Here is a 14,995-nt window from a genome sequence, read left to right as displayed (position 1 = left end):
ACAAGCAATACGGGTGGAAGAAATATTTTGTGTATGCTCTATGGCTTTTGGAACAGGAATATAATGTGTCTGAAAGAAAGCCTTTCAGGAATGGTCTCTGTTTACTGAAACACTTGAGAGTAGTTACTCTAATGCCTCAGGTCCTGCCTAGGACTGCTGGGAGCCCTTCTCCATGAGCATCTTGTCTCTTTCTTCTTTAAGCTGCTTTGTCAAAGCAATCTGCTCTTCTAACAGGCGAATATTTTCCTTCTTCTGATGTTGTCGCTCCAGATCTCTGAGAACTCCTCTGTGCAGCCTCTGAAAGCACAAGGGACAGGGTTTATTTCATCAAGCCTGTTTGGTGGCGAGCGCGACCAACCCCACCCCGGCTCCGTTCCCTCCTGCAGAAGTTCTCACCATGCCCTGCTGCCCCTGCAAACCTTAGTCCTCTGCCACCTCCTGCAGCCACACCACTTAACGTTCCTTAGAATCTAAAACTACGGGAGCTGGCACCTGGTGTTGACCGGACTGCACCAAACCCACTTTGTTTGTACTCACTTCAGATGGGTGCATTTTCTGAGCAGAAGAGACATTGAGCAAAGAAATGCTTTGCACCAGTAGCTCCCACGCTGCACAGGATGCACACGACCTGTAACAGCCTTGTACCTCCAAAACCCGTACCTCTGCTTGGAGAGAATTTGGTGGCAAACTGAAAATAATCTTAAGGAAAACTGCTATTTGTCTTCATCTGCTTCTTTCTGCTTATGTCTTACTCTTTAAAAAACAAAGAAACAAACAAAAAGGCTGATAAACTCTTGCTGCAAGGAAGGTATAAAAGTCCCACAGCCAAGTCCCTCTGCCAAGCTCTTGAAAAATCACGGTACTTCATTCAAAAGATATACATACCCTTTACCAAAAATGTTCACCATAAATAAAATGTGCAACACAGACTGGTGGTTTGCACACAGATGGGTAAGCCACCAAAGGAATGTAAAAAACCCTAAGAAAACCCTCGTTAGTCTTTGTTTCCTCCTTATACTTATCTGTCTCTGCTACCTGGAAGGCTTTCTTACTCAGCTAGCTAGGTGAAATGCTCAACCTTCACGTCTCACCAGGTGAACGCAAAATGAGTGAAACCAAAACTAGTGACAGGGACTGGGATGGGGGAAAGGAGGGGAGGGACCAGCTGGGAACCAGCTCTTCATACTGCGGATGTACGCGTCTGGGAGCGGGCAAGGCAGCAGAGGGATATAAATGGAGGGAAGGTGAGATTAAGACACGGGATGGAGATGCCAAGACTGACGGTAACTCTGGGAGGAAAGGAGATGACATTGAGGGTTTAACTGGTTGGGCACCTTGTGCAGGTGACAGCAGCTGGGCCTGCTTCTGCAGAGGAACACAAAGCGACCTCGGTGGGCTCCAGGTGCAGGCACCCACCCACTCCCGCAGCACTTCTGAGGCCGTGCGAGGCGTCCTTCTCAGCTCGGCTTGGGCTCCTGGGGCGGGCAGCACGCTTTTACGCGTTCAGACACTTACTGGATGTCAAAGCAATAGTCATAAGCTTGTCAGAAAATATTATGCATGAGGGCAGAACATCCGCGGTACTTATTTCCGTTGCATTACCTAAACAACTGGGTTCCTTAAACCGGATGCCATTATTCCCTGACTTGAGGATTAAGAATTATAAAATCTCAGATTTCATTTATAAAAATATAAGCTTTGAGCCTTAGGCTTTCTGAATAGCATTGCACATCAAGTTTAAACTGATTGCTGGTAACATAAAACTGAGCATTTTGGCTTTGCTTCTGCAGCAGCAGCATCTCGAGGAATGCTCATATCCCTGCAAATACATAATCTGCATCACATTCAGCTGCTGGGGAGATCACTTCTAATTCTAGAGGTTTTGCTAATCCATCCCCAAATATACAGCTCAGGCACCTCTGAACGCGTCAGATGTACATTTTGGGAGAAGAGGGGGTTCTTGGGAGGGAAGATACACCCAAGCAGGCTGCACGGTGCAAGATACGGGAGCTTGCCTGTAGCCACGCAATTCTTTTTCCCTTCCTGGCATTTAGAGGCTGTGCCCACACCTGGGTATTAGGATGGATAGAAAACAATATGTTATTTTTTTTTGTGGCAAAAGACAACATTTTCAGTTACCTATTCAAAAAAAAAATTTTTTTTTGGTCCCCAAAAGCCCAAAAAGGTTTTCCACTGACCAACTGGATCCTTTGACCCTTTCATCTCTAGGAAACTCAGCAAAACTGCTTATCTGCAGGCAGCAAAAGATTGCCTACCCACAGTAACGTCTGCTTCTAGTTGTGGGAAAATGTATTACAACAGACCCATGGGGAGAAAGTTGCCCATTGTTGTTGATAAATTAGCCAGCATTTGGTAGAGGTAGCATTTACCCAGACAGAAGCTTGCAGAAGAGCTGCAAGTCCCTATTTGCTTCCTGATATCATTAGAAATATAAGAATCAACCAGAGAGCATCAACCGTATCAGTTCATTGGCAGATCCACCACTCTTCTTATTAAAGACATTTTATATGCTGGAGGAATGCACATTACAGACTTGGAGTTGTGCCCTTCGTTTACCCGTGGTTTGAGTTACGATGCAGTCCCTACACACCAGGGCACCGTGCTCAGGATGGATCCTGACCAGGCACTCAGCGTTTGGTTTCACATTACTTGTTTAGCCTGTTGCCCGTGGCATTGTGTACTTCGTGATAAGCAGATCCTGCTTGGATGGTAGAGCGACTTATTTCCTTGAGGACTTTTCTACGCCTGTTACCTCTTTAGAATAGTGATGCTTGGTAAATGTTAATTCAGTGTAGTCCATGAGATGAAGTAGAGAGATTAGCCAAAGGTTAAGGTCAAAATTAATTTTAAGTGTCTGGCTGAAACACCGAAGAGTGATTTTGTCCAGAGAGTTGATTGTCCTGTGGCACAACACGCACCAAATGTACAGCTCCCATCTCTTTTGGCTGTATTTTCAGCCGAGCATTTAGCACATGTTCCTGCCAGGCCCTCAGTGGCTCAAGGCAGGTGGGATGAGTTAACCAACAACCACCTGCAAAAATCTGAGCATGTACGCCAGCTCCGGCAGCTGCAGAGCTGTTACCATTGCCATGCCAAGGAGACCAGCCTTCCTCTTCTTGTTGTGCCTAGGATACTCGGCACATTTTCCAGCTTCTGCAGCACAGAATCACAGAATCATCTAGGTTGGAAGAGACCTCCAAGATCACCGAGTCCAACCTCTGACCTAACACTAACAAGTCCTCCACTAAACCATATCACTAAGCTCCACATCTAAACGTCTCTTAAAGATGTCCAGGAATGGTGACTGAACCGCTTCCCTGGGCAGCCCATTCCAACGCCTAACAACCCTTTCGGTAAAGAAGTTCTTCCTAATATCCAACCTAAAGCACCTCTTTCCTTCTCAGGTCAGCCTCATCGTCCTCCAAGATCCCTTGTTCTTAAGTGCTGACGGAGGCAATGTCTCTAGGATAAAATGTAATCTTGTCATTACGGATGGCACAGCAACAGGCACCTGAGCTGTGGTGTGGATTGGCAAGTTGAACTGTGGGGCTTGTAGCTCCTGACTACTTCAGACCTTCAGTAAAAGACATTTAACGTAAGATTTTGTGGCGTGTGTTTCCCTAGATGTTTAAACCAGATGCATGCCCTCATATTGGCACTCGGTTGGTTCACTGGCGGGGCTGAGACCGGCTCGTTGCCCCAGATTCTGCCACGTGCAGCTTGTCCGTTCTGCATTGATTGCCCTGGGTCGGATTTGCCTGCAGACTGCCCACCACCACACCTGAGAGTTGTCTGCGGGGCTCACCCGCACCCCACGCGCCCGCCTCACCAGAGGGGGACACTGAGGGACACCGCCTGAGGTGCCGGGGGGGAGACCCGGGGGGCGGGGCTACAGGGCGGGGGCGGGGCCCGCGAGGCGGAGCCACGCCCCCTCCTGCCTGTAAGTGATGGGCGGGGCCCCGAGCACGGTGGGCGTGGTTACTGGGTCGTGTGGGCGTGGCCTGCACTGCGGGGGCGTGGCCTGGTCTGAGGGGGCGTGGCCTGGCTCCCCCCTCCCCTCCCCTCCTCCCTCCCCCGCCCCCCCCCGTCCCGGCGGCCCCGCTCACCTCCTGCTCCCGCCGCTGCTGGACGTGCACGGCCGCCACGGTGGCGGCGGAGAGGAGCGCGGTGACGGCCAGCACCGCCCGGGAGCTCCTCGACATCGCCGCCGCCGTTACCACAGCCGGGCCGGGCCGGGCCGGGCGCGCGAGCGGCCGTTGGCGGCCGTTGTGGGGGGGTGGCGGTGAGGGTGGGGGGGAGGCGCGGCCAGGCCGAGCGCCGAGCGCGTCGAGCCAGGCGTGAGCAATCGAGCGCCGAGCGGCGGCCCGGGGGGGGGGGAGGGATCGGGTTGGGGGGGGGTGTCGCAAAATGGCGGCCGCCTCTGCCCGCCCGTTGTCGCCGCGGGCGGCTGGAAATGGCCCCGCTGAGGGAGGGAGCGCGGCCAGCTGGGCCGCTGGTCTGAAAAGCAAACAAAAGGAGTTTTTTTCTGAGCCCGAGAAGGGTGGGTTTTTTTTGTTTTGTTTTGTTTTTTTTTGCTGTTATGGCACGCAGACCTCCAGTCCTGCGCTTCCCTCGCCCAGAAAAGCCGAGCTGCGCAGGGCGAGCAGCTGGGGAGAGCGGCTCCGCCATTGTTCGGCCTCCCCGCGCTGCGCCGCGTGTGGCCCCCGGCCCGGCACATCGCCGCGCTCCGAGGACGGCAGCCTGCCTCTCCCCGGGGGCTCTGCCCTGGCACCTCCTCACCGCAGCGTCCCAGCGCCTCGCACGCACGAGTCCGTGCTCCCGCTGCTCCTGTGTGAGAGCCGCAGATGGCTGCCGGGAGCGGTCTCGATTCAGCGTGGTCAGATGTGCTTCAGATGGAGGGCTTCAGGCTCCGTTTTTCAGGGCGCTTTTACTCTGTAGCACACAAAAGTCTCTCTGGCTGCTGTTGAGCTGACAAGAGGCTTGCTCCCAAAGAGCGAGGAACATGTGAGCAGTCGCTATCTGCTGTGTAACAACCCAAACAAGCAAATAGAGGTACAGGGCAGCAATATCACAGAATCATCTAGGTCGGAAGGGACCTCCAAGATCACCGAGTCCAACCTCTGACCTAACACTAACAAGTCCTCCACTAAACCACTAAACCTTATCACTAAGCCCTACATCTAAACGTCTCTTAAAGACCTCCAGGGATGGTGACTGAACCACTTCCCCGGGCAGCCCATTCCAACGCCTAACAACCCTTTCGGTACATGGGTGACACTCGTGAATTTACCAAGCAAAGGGATGTCTAGCAGGGAGGTGGGATATCTCATGAGCTTTGCAAACTCCTGAAGGAGGTCAGAGAATAGCCATTCACCCTTCCCCGCACTACCGTGGTAGCCAGGTAGGTGGATATGGATAGCAAGCTGACCCAAAAAATAAGTTTTTTTCACATGATGTATGAGCAAATGGTGGAAGTCAGCCCCACGTGCTGCAGAAGCTGAGCTTATCTACAGATTCAGAAAGGATCCGGGCAAATTTGTGGACCACCATTGCTGTCAAGATGTTGCTTTCAGCTTGTGAATTCTGTAAACCACAAGTGAACCGTCAGGTGGAAGGTTTGTTGTGAAAGGCGTAGTCTTATCGCTGACTTCTTTCCTGTGTGTGTGTTTTTTTTTGTTTTTTTTTTTCAAGGCATTTGCTGCTGCTCTCTGTCAGGCAGGATTGTGGGTACAAAGATTTTCAACTTCAGCAGGTACCACAGTCCCTAGCTGTAAAACAGGCTCAGATACTTCCAGGCAGAGCTTGGCAATGCTGCACTGCAGTCAGCTTCAGGAACATTAATGGGAACCTTTGCTGCGCGGAGGCAGCCATGTCACATCCCCAGCCCAGTCCTGAGCAGAAGAGGAAAACCAAATGTGTGAAGCCAACCCTTCCTCGTTATAATCTTCTTCATCTGTCTGCTGAACAAATGTGATTAAAATGAAAGGTGAAATTAATGGGAATGATAACATTTCAATTTAGTATAATAGTTTTGCTCACATCAGTGTGTTTACTGTTATTAAGACGTATGCATAAGTGCTTGTAGCGCAGCCAATGCCACTGGAGTGCCAAGAACTGGGTCGAGCCAGATGCACAGCGGATGTGAGCCAGCGTGTAGCGCCCTTGGCACCGTGGAAGGGCTCACCCCAGCTGGCAGCCAAGTGCCTCTGCCCAAGCCTGGCATTAATCACTTGAGGGGCTAAAACCCCAGACGGGGAATGTTCAGGCTGTGGTTTCACAAGGGAGTTCTGGCTTAAGGTGTTCCCGTTCTCCTTCCATCCCTCCCGAGGACCAGGGATTGCCACAGTGCTCACCTTCCCTGGGTTCAGTCTGCTGTGGTCCTGCTCTCCTGTTCTGGTGGTTGTCCTTTCTGTGCTCGGGGAAGGCCCACTGAGGAGGTGACCCAGTGGAAAACCCAGCTGTGGACCAGGCTGGCAACTGGGTCTGGCAACTGCGTGGAAAAGCCCACTTTCCTTTTCCTGCCGGAGTGTTTTCCAGCTGGATCGTGCAGCCTGGCAGTGTGCACACAGCCAGGGCGTGCTGCAGAGACAGAATGGGGGTGGCGCAGGAGGGAGAGGCAGGGGTGCCCGACAGTGATAACGCTGGGGAAAGCCTTTTTAGCTGGCAATTAGCAAAAGGGGGGGAAAAAAAAGGAGATTTCAGAGTTCCCCACAGCAAATGCAATCTTAACTACCCACAGCCCATCGCAGAGATGTCTCACAGGACTTGTGGGGCCAATGGAGCGCGTGTGACTGGCAAGCTGCTGGTGGCTTCTTGCAAGGAGTCAAGCCACATCGCTGATACGCTTGAGCAGGGAGTGAGATAGAGGTTGAGCCAGTGCTGAGGGAAACGTGGTTTAGGAGGGCCTATTTTTTTTTTTTGCTGGCTCTACTGGCTTCTCTCCACATGAGGTTTCCTCAAATAAACACCGTGGTTGCTAATGGAAGGTTCCTGGTGTGTTATGTCCGTGCCCGTCTTTGATGTTGTGTTTCCTGTGTCTCCACTCCTCCTTTGCTAGCCTGGGCATAGCGGCACGCGTCATCTCGCGGGGAAGGGATTGCAGATCAGTCAGTAAAGGGTTTACTCACACGCAGCGGAGACTGTGAAAAGCTAAAGGCCATTTTCCCCTTGGGCAAACAGCTCAGATCTCGACAGTTATCTTGGATAACACGTCTGAAGCCAATGCTTAGGGGGCATTTTTATCCTGGTTTCCTAAGAAAACGACGCTTGTGCAATCCCCGTGCCTCATTCGCCCCCTCCCTTCCCCTCTTACATAGGCGTCTGCCAGTCTCCCCAGTGAGGCTGCACGGCAGTTTCTGTGTCAGGAAGGCTTCCCTGCTAATTTGCGGTCCCATTCCGACAGGCGTGGAGGAGATCTCGCCGAGCTGTGCGTGAAGGCGTGGTGGTACCACTGCGAGAGCGCCGAGCAGCGTCCCGCCGGGGGACGGGGCGGCAGCATCAGCTCAACCCTCGCCTCGCTACCAGGGAACCCACGCAAAGGGGCGCTCGCTTGTGGCTTGCCCGAGCAGGCCAGCAGTCACCGTAAATCCCAAGGAAAGCCCTGTGAAATACGGCAGGGGCGGATGTAGAGTTTGAACCGAAACCATTTCCAGGTTTGATTCATAGCCCCCTGGTTCCCTCTCTCCCTTCAAGGAATAAATCAAACAAAAAAAAAACCACCATGTAAGTGGCAACCCCAAAGGCGGGTTTTCACAAAGCTTTCCAGGGGTTTTGGCGAGGCTGTGAGTCCCCAGCCGCCCTCCCCTCTTTGCAGAACCTCCCTTCCTCCCAACGCGGTGGGCATGCACGTGCAGGCGAGCGTTTGCACGCGCCCGCAGTGCCCCGCCGAAACAGCCGGAAAGGAGACAAAAAGCCCAAACCCAACCCAAAACACCTTCCCCTCTGCTCCGTGAAGCCCGGGAGGGTTCCCGGCACCGCCGGTGGGAGCCGCACCGGCCCCGTGCCCCCTCCCCTGCGTGCGTGTTGCCAGCGGGGAGCCTCGGGTACGGCGCAGAAGAGGCAGCAGAAAAGGGGAGCGTGCTGCCCTGCTGCCGTTAGCGTCGCTTTTCCTATTATAGCAGCACTGATAACAGCAGCGGAATTATCATGACCGTGTCGTAGGCACTTTTTTCTCACCGTGATAGCATTTCCCTTCTAAGAAATGTAATTATCCCCCCCCCCGCAACACCAACAGATGTGATTGCAGCAATGTGGACATTGTTCAGGTGCAGCCTACTTGGGCAGGCAGGATGGTTTTCTGCGGAATCTGCTGGGTAGGGGGTGTTGCAGTGTTAGTACGCAAAGTTTAGAAAAACACAGGGGGGGGGGAAAAAAAAAGGTAAATGTGTTAAAGGTTTCACGTCCCCGCTCTGTAATTAAGAGGTAGAGCAGCCGAGGGCTTGCGTGTGTGCAGGCTGGAGAAGCGATTTGAATGAATGAAAAAAGAAAAGCCAGGCAAAGAGCCCTCCGCTCTCGTGAAGGCGGCAGAAAGCGAGCGCGTCCCAACCTCCCCTTCCCTTGGCAGGGCGCTTTGTCAAACAGTTACTTCTCATTTCAATTCGCCTTTGCTCTTCCTCCTTCCCAGGGGAGGGCGGACGCCCGGGGAAGCCGGTGCGAGCGTGCCGACGGTTTTACAGCCGGCGACGTTTGGTTACAGGTTAGCCAGCGAGCCCCGCTGCGCCCGTGCTCCAGGAAAGCCAAGCTGTGGGCTCAGCTACCTCTGCTGCCCCTCCACATCGCCCCAATTCCCCCACGGCACGCCTTGCCCCTTCCCTTCCCCACCTCCCCTGTTTTTGGGGTGCTTTGGGGTGCCGGAGGGGGTGCCGGGCTGGGGAGCTTCCCCCGGGCCCCCCCGGCGCGGGGACAGGCGGGTGAAATGCAGGTCGAGGCCAAAGTCTAGCAGCACAGTGGCGAGAGGAGGATGTAAAAACAACACTTGATAATTATATTGGTGGCAATTTCACAGACCCTTGTCCGCAGACGGAGCGGGGCAGGCAGCGCTGCTGGGAGCGCGGGGCAGGCAGGGACGCTCGAAAGGCGTGGATTTTTTTTTTTCCCCCCCTCTGGTAAACATTGTAAAAGGCATCGGTGATAAAAACCGTTGTGCAAAAAAAAAAAAAAAAAAACCGTTGGCAGAGTAATCCTGAAAGCAATCACCCACCCCGCAGCTTGCATGACAAAGGTGGCTCTGCAGGAAAAAGCCGAGCTGCTGCTCCCGGGGGAAGGTCCCGTCCCCGTCCCAGTCCCTGCTCCCCAGTCCCCATCCCCGTCCCCATCCCCCAGAAACCCCCAGCTCTGGGGGCTCCCCAAGGACAGGGAGGATTTATCTGTGGATAAAGAGGATTTGGGGTCATCCTCTGCCCCAGTGAGGTTAAACCCAAGCCTCTGGCTGGGGCGGTGGCCTGGCTTGGCTTCCCCTCTCCCCCCATAGGCAAAAGGGTTGCACAGGGCAATTTTGGGGTCTTGCTGGGGTCGGTGCAGGGTGAGGGTGCCCCCAAGGGGGAGGGAGCAGCAGGAAGGAAGCTCCCCACCGGGGAGGGAGCAGATCCGGCTGCAAATCACTCGTCCCCCCTCAAACCCAGCCTGGACCACGCCAGGGACGGAGAGGTCGCGGCCGTGCGGGAGCAGAGGGAGCAAAAGTCAGGATTTGGCCTCCGCCTGGCTGGGAGCGGCAGCCGGGAGCTCCCGGGGCGATTTTCCAGGCAGCGGGGGCCTGTGCTGATGGGTAACTGGCTCTGGGCATGTTTGAACAGACGCTCTGCTGCGGCACGGCTGCCTCGGGCAGGGACGCTCCGCTCCGGCAGCACGCTGGGTCCCCGCGGGGAGCACGGGGGCAGGAGAGGGAAAGCTCCGTCTGCAACCGGGATCGGGGTGTCCCGAGCATCCCCCGGCCCAGCTCGGGGCAGACTCGTGCTGGCAGCGGCGGTCCCACTGATGATGATGATGTTCCCCCTCCAGATGAACCTCTCCTATTTCCATGCTACAAAATTCCCCAGATGCACAGCGATGGTGCTTCGCTGTGGGATGTTCCCCGAGCACCTGAGCCCGGTTCAAGACAGTTATTTCTTCCTCCAACTCGTCCCTGTCTCTCTGCGACCCTATTAGTGCTTGCTCGCACCGGGAACCCGCGTGTCCACCCCCAGAGGGTGAGGATGGCAGGGAGGGCACCCCGCCGCTCCCCGAGGTGCGCTCCCACCCGTCTGAAAGGGTAAAGAAGTGCCCCATATGCATACAATGGGTTTTATGGCTGCCGGTCATCCTGCAGGAATGAGGAAGTCTCCCCCAAGCCCCAGAGATGCCATTTACGGGGATTTTCTCCCAGGGGAGGTCTGGGCTGGGGCGGGGGGGATGCCGGAGCTTGCGGCAGAGGTTAGGATGTGCCCGTTAGCCCCTGAGCAGCGCCTTATCGGCGCGTGCCAGCTGCAGGAAGCGGGGATTTGAAGCCCGTCCTGAAAGCACGCTCAGTATTTTTAGGAACCCAGGAGAGGGCTGGCTGGGTCAGACCCCAGCCTTCTCCCACCGGCCCCAGCCAACGCCACGTTTTTCAGGGAGTGCTTTCCCAAGCAGGTGGCTGACCGCAGGGAAAATGCGGCTTTTTTGGGGTGTCACCTGCCTTGTGCATGGGTCACCCCGTGGGAGCAGGCACCGGCCAAGCCGTGACATGGGGATACAGAAACGTGGTGGCGCAGGGAGCTGAGCGGGATGTGGTGAGCAAGCGTCTCCCTCCAGAAGGGAGTCAGCAGTGCCCATCGGGGACAAAAGCAGCGGGAGAGGGTGAGCAGGTGCTGCCCGGTCGCTGCTGATCCCCTGGCTGGATGGGTGCCGCCGAGACGTCCCCCGAGGAAACGTCGCAGGGACCAGGGCACCACCAGCAGCACAGGGTCACCCGAGGAGCCAGGGGGGCTTTGCCTCGTTGGGGATGTGGCTTTGGGAGGTTAGCGCCGGTGCCTAATAAAGCTTGCGATGGATTTCTGAGCGTGGTGGGGACGTCAACGAGGAGCGGCTTTCCCTCCTCTACTTAGCCCCCGCTTTGCATGTGGGATTTCGGTACCCGTGCCTGCCACATCCAGCTCGGTAGCAGCCCTGCACCTCGCCGGGGCGGCCGTGCCGCTTTCCAGGGGGGCGCCGGGAGCAGCCGGGGCGCCACTGGGCGCCCGAGGGAGCGGAGCCGCGGCGAGTGGGCGGCCGGGGAGACAGCGCCAAGCCGGGAGGGGAGTGGGAAGGAAGCGGAGGTATCGGTGGAGAAAGACAGGGAGACGCTGGGAGTGGCAGGGGATGTGGGAGGCCGGGAGCCGGGAGCCCGGTGAGTCAGCGCGGTGGGGTGCTTTGAAAGCGGGCAGGGAAGCACACGCAGCCCCAGCCCGGGGAGACATTTCCCCCCCCCCCCGATGCCGGCGCCTGCTGCGTCCCTCCAGCCCTGGCTGCTCAGCAGATCGCCCTCCATGTCGGGGAGGTTTCGGGGAGCCGCTGCGCCCTCCTTCCGAGGCGTGCTGGCACCCGGCCACCCGGCTGTGGAGAAGTGGCTCCTCCGCTAACTGGGGCGGCCGCCGGCGTCTGGGCGGGGAGCTGGGCTCCTCGGTGGCCAGGCTTGGTCCCACAGCACCTCCGTGCCTTGGGGGACGACGTGCCCTCAGAGGTGGCAGCAAGGCCCAGCCCGCAGCACTTGCTCCCTGGGCTCCTTCCTCTCCGTGACACAAGAGAGAGGCCCTGCCTGGCTGGGCTGTCCCCAGGGGGATGCTGTAGGACCGCAAGCTTTTCATCCCAGGATGGAGCGCAGTTTTCCCATCGGGCTCCCCGTCCTGCTGCACAGGGTGCACGTGGAGCCCTCAAGGTGCCAAGCCGGGGTGCCTCTCGCAGCGGCCAGGCGGCATTTTGACACCCGGCCTCCTCCCTGTCTCCCTGAAATGCCTCTGGGAAAAGCGGGGGGGAGCCAGACACAGGGGCAGCCGGGTGTTTGGGTGACATGGGGCAGCCCAGGTCAGGCTGCAGCACCCAGGAAGTGAAGGACATGAAGTCGTGCCCATAAACCCACATAATTTATGTGGGTTAAACCCCCCATTTATGTTATTAAACCCCCATCCGAGCTGGGAGCCAGCAACCAAACCCGCTGCTGCCGCATTTCCAGGCTCCCAGGCCAGTCAGGGTCTCAACTCCATCCAGCCCTGTTTGGATCAAAATCACAAGAAATGGCAGGAAAAGAGGCACCGGGTCCTTGCGGGCACAGAGCTCTCAGCCTGGCCCGTCCCTCACGAGCAGAGCAGCCCCACGCAGCCTGTGGGTTGGGGGCCAGTGTCCCCCCATCCAGGCAGGGTGGTGATGGCATGGGGGACAAGATGTCATCCGGGGCTGGCCGTGCTCCAATCCCCCCGTCTGCAGGTAAAGCTGAGTCCTCCTCACCCCCACAGCAGCGGACAGGAGCCTTTGCTTGCACCCATTTGCCTCTTTCTGAGCATTTCTTCCTCCCTCTCTGCCTTCCTCAAGCCCAGTTCCTTCCCACACTCTCTAAACAGGGGTCCCTGCTCTTGTGCACCCTTTCTCCACTTTATTTCATTATTATATCAACCGGGACGATGCTGGCAGTGAAAGGGAGCCCTCCAGACAGGACCGGTCCCCCACGTCAGCCTGTCCCCACGTCAGGGGTTTGCCCGGGATGGAGGGGGTTGCGATTGCGACAGCATCGCGTGGCTGATGCATTGTTTGATCCCGTCTCTCTCTCTTCTCACTCCCAAATGATTTGAGTCAAATTAAACACATTTTAGTAGTCAAATATGTAAGGGTGGGTCCCATTGTGCTTTGACCCTACAGGGCGTTTTGTACATTTAATTTGATTTACACCCAAAATGTTAATTTAACATACTGGATTTTCTTCCACACCCAAGCAAGGCTGAAAATTAAACAAGATCCTACAGAAAGGTTTGTGTGCCATTATCTCGTTAGCGTTGTTATTTATTAAGTAATGAGGGCGCTGGGGTTGTACGCGTAATGTTTCTGCAGGGGCCGGTGGGGAAGGACACCAGGTGACGTGTGATTAAATAACAGCTAGGAACGGTGTTTTTAGGCAAGGCAGCATTTGTCTTCTGCTTCCCAGTGGGCTTAGAGGTGTCTGAACCAGTGAGTGGTGCCGGAGCGATGCTCACCCTCTTGCTCCTTCCCTGAGCATCCAGGAGCCAGAAGGGGGACGCTCCCAGCCCCTTTCCCCTTGTGTCCCCAAAGCTCTGCTGCCAGTTTGGGGCAGAAATGCTGCAAGCAGAGCAGAGTGGGCTAAGCCCAAACAACACCAAGGCACGGTCGGTCTGTATTTCCCCCGTTGGGTCAAGGAGAAGGCAGCCCACCACCAGCAGAGCTCCATCTGATCCAGGCAGTGTCTTCCCCATGCCGCCTCTCCATCCCTCTCCTCTCGCCTTGCCAGAGGCTGCAGGACCTCCTCTCCTCCCTGTGCCATCAACTCCGGGCACACGGCAGCCCTGACCGCTCGTTAGGGCTCCAGAGCCGATAATAATAATAATAATAATAATAATAATAATAATAATAATAATAATAATAATAAAGTTCCTGATTCAGCCGTGCATGTAAGTGCACGTCTGACTTGGAGCACCCAATTAAAGTGAAGAGCGCGCTCCGGTACCTCGCTGAGTGGGAACCTCAAAGCAGGGTTTGAAAAAGCCAAGAACACGCTGAAGTAGTCACAGCAAGCTCTTCATTCAGGAGTGTTGTGATTAATGACGTTTGCTGCCTCTGCTGGCTTAAAAGACAAGGAGTGGTTAAAATAAAAGAAACCTCAAGTTGAAAGCATTGCAAAAAATCAATTAAAACCCGTGTAGCTGCATCTTGACCTGGAGCAAAATCGCAGACATAACAGCGGAATTACATAGCCTTAAAGAGAAAGACAGAAAGAGGAGGTTTACGAGCGGTATCCCCCCGAAGGCACGCTCGGGTCGCTTCTCCCCCAGTGCTCACGGGTGCTCTGGTGTCCCCGGGGAGCAGCCAGGGGGTCCCTACCGAAAGGCAGCTCCTGGCTGGGAACGCCAGGGGTTGGGATGCTCAGCCCTGAGCCCGGCCATGCGGCACCCGATGGTGGCTCCTCCGCTCGGGGGCTGGGGCCGTCGCCCACCAAATCCTGGAGGTCCTGGCCCCGGGGTCTGGATGGACACGCGGGGACCTGCTGCATTCGAGGGCACGTCCTTTCCAGACAGCCCCACCTCTGGCCCCTGCCGCCGAACAGCGAGACCCCCGTCGTCTCCCCATGGCCCTTTTGCTCTTTGGGAGGAAAATGGCAATTTTGGGGGGGGGGGGAGCGACGCCGTCCGCAAGGCCTCCCCGTGCGGGGAAGGAGCTCTCCGTGCGCAGCCCCAGCAGCCTGCGAGGATGTGCCCGGGGAGGAAGGCTTGGAAATAACAGGCACAGGGCAGGAGAAAGCACCCCTGAATGTTGTTAAATATTCAAGGACACTCCGTGCGCGGGCTCTGCGGCGCTCGGAGACTTTTCAGCGCAGTTTTGTGGGTTTTCTTCTGTTTCTCTTGCTTCCTTCCCCCCACCCGTCCTCTTTTCTTTTGTTTCATTTCCACTTCGGGAAGAGGGGGGAGAGGACAAGAGGCAAATTAAAAAAAAAAAAAAAAGGGGGGGGGGAAGGATAGAGAGAAAAGACCGAGGCCTTGACACGTTTTTCATTTGAAACGAACGACTACAACAAAATAAAGAAATAAAGCCTTTTCTTTTTCTTTTTTAGTTTTTTTTTTCCTCCTTCCCAGAAGAAAAGCTTGTCATTAAGAAAAAATAATAACACCAACAACTTTCCCTGCCCGCTGCTGCCCCGAGGACAAGCCCAGCCGCTTCCCCGGCACCCCCGGGGGGCGGGCAGCGCCGGCGGGACCCCGGGCCCAGCACCCATGGGTGGGGGGGCACCGCCGCCGCCCCCAGCGAGGGGGCTCCGGGTGAG

The 14,995-nt window shown here is 55.9% G+C and overlaps 2 protein-coding genes and 1 long non-coding RNA gene across 4 annotated transcripts in view; 1 reads left to right on the top strand and 2 right to left on the bottom strand.

Moving 5' to 3' along the window:
* LOC308191835 (baculoviral IAP repeat-containing protein 5-like) overlaps nt 1-14,995 on the bottom strand; it is a 166,768-nt gene that overhangs the window by 22,039 nt on the left and 129,734 nt on the right. The gene's annotated exons all lie outside the window — the stretch shown is intronic.
* Nucleotides 142-4,300, bottom strand: PET117 (PET117 cytochrome c oxidase chaperone). The gene is made up of 2 exons (XM_080584701.1): nt 4,128-4,300; nt 142-297 (listed from the first exon to the last, which is right to left on the bottom strand). The coding sequence occupies exons 1-2, from the start codon at nt 4,221-4,223 to the stop codon at nt 148-150; spliced, it is 246 nt and encodes an 81-aa protein (XP_080440827.1). The 5' UTR covers nt 4,224-4,300; the 3' UTR covers nt 142-147.
* Nucleotides 4,464-14,759, top strand: LOC308191841. Of its 2 annotated transcripts, none has more exons than XR_013948304.1 (2): nt 4,464-6,007; nt 7,424-14,759. It is a non-coding gene; the product is annotated as an uncharacterized lncRNA (long non-coding RNA). The 2 variants fall into 2 exon arrangements; XR_013948305.1 differs by lacking the exon at nt 7,424-14,759 and adding an exon at nt 6,761-7,001.

The sequence above is a fragment of the Anser brachyrhynchus genome (genome assembly GCF_964034855.1).
Source record: "Anser brachyrhynchus genome assembly, chromosome: 3".
In the NCBI taxonomy this organism is placed as follows: Eukaryota; Metazoa; Chordata; class Aves; order Anseriformes; family Anatidae; genus Anser; species Anser brachyrhynchus.
This window is presented reverse-complemented; position numbering and strand designations above follow the sequence as displayed.

Excerpts from the sequence above, each read along its gene's own strand:
- PET117 (XM_080584701.1), bottom strand. The coding sequence starts at position 4,223 with ATGTCGAGGAGCTCCCGGGCGGTGCTGGCCGTCACCGCGCTCCTCTCC. Across the intron at positions 298-4,127 it reads AGCAGCGGCGGGAGCAGGAG|AGGCTGCACAGAGGAGTTCT; the intron begins GTGAGCGGGGCC and ends TTGTGCTTTCAG.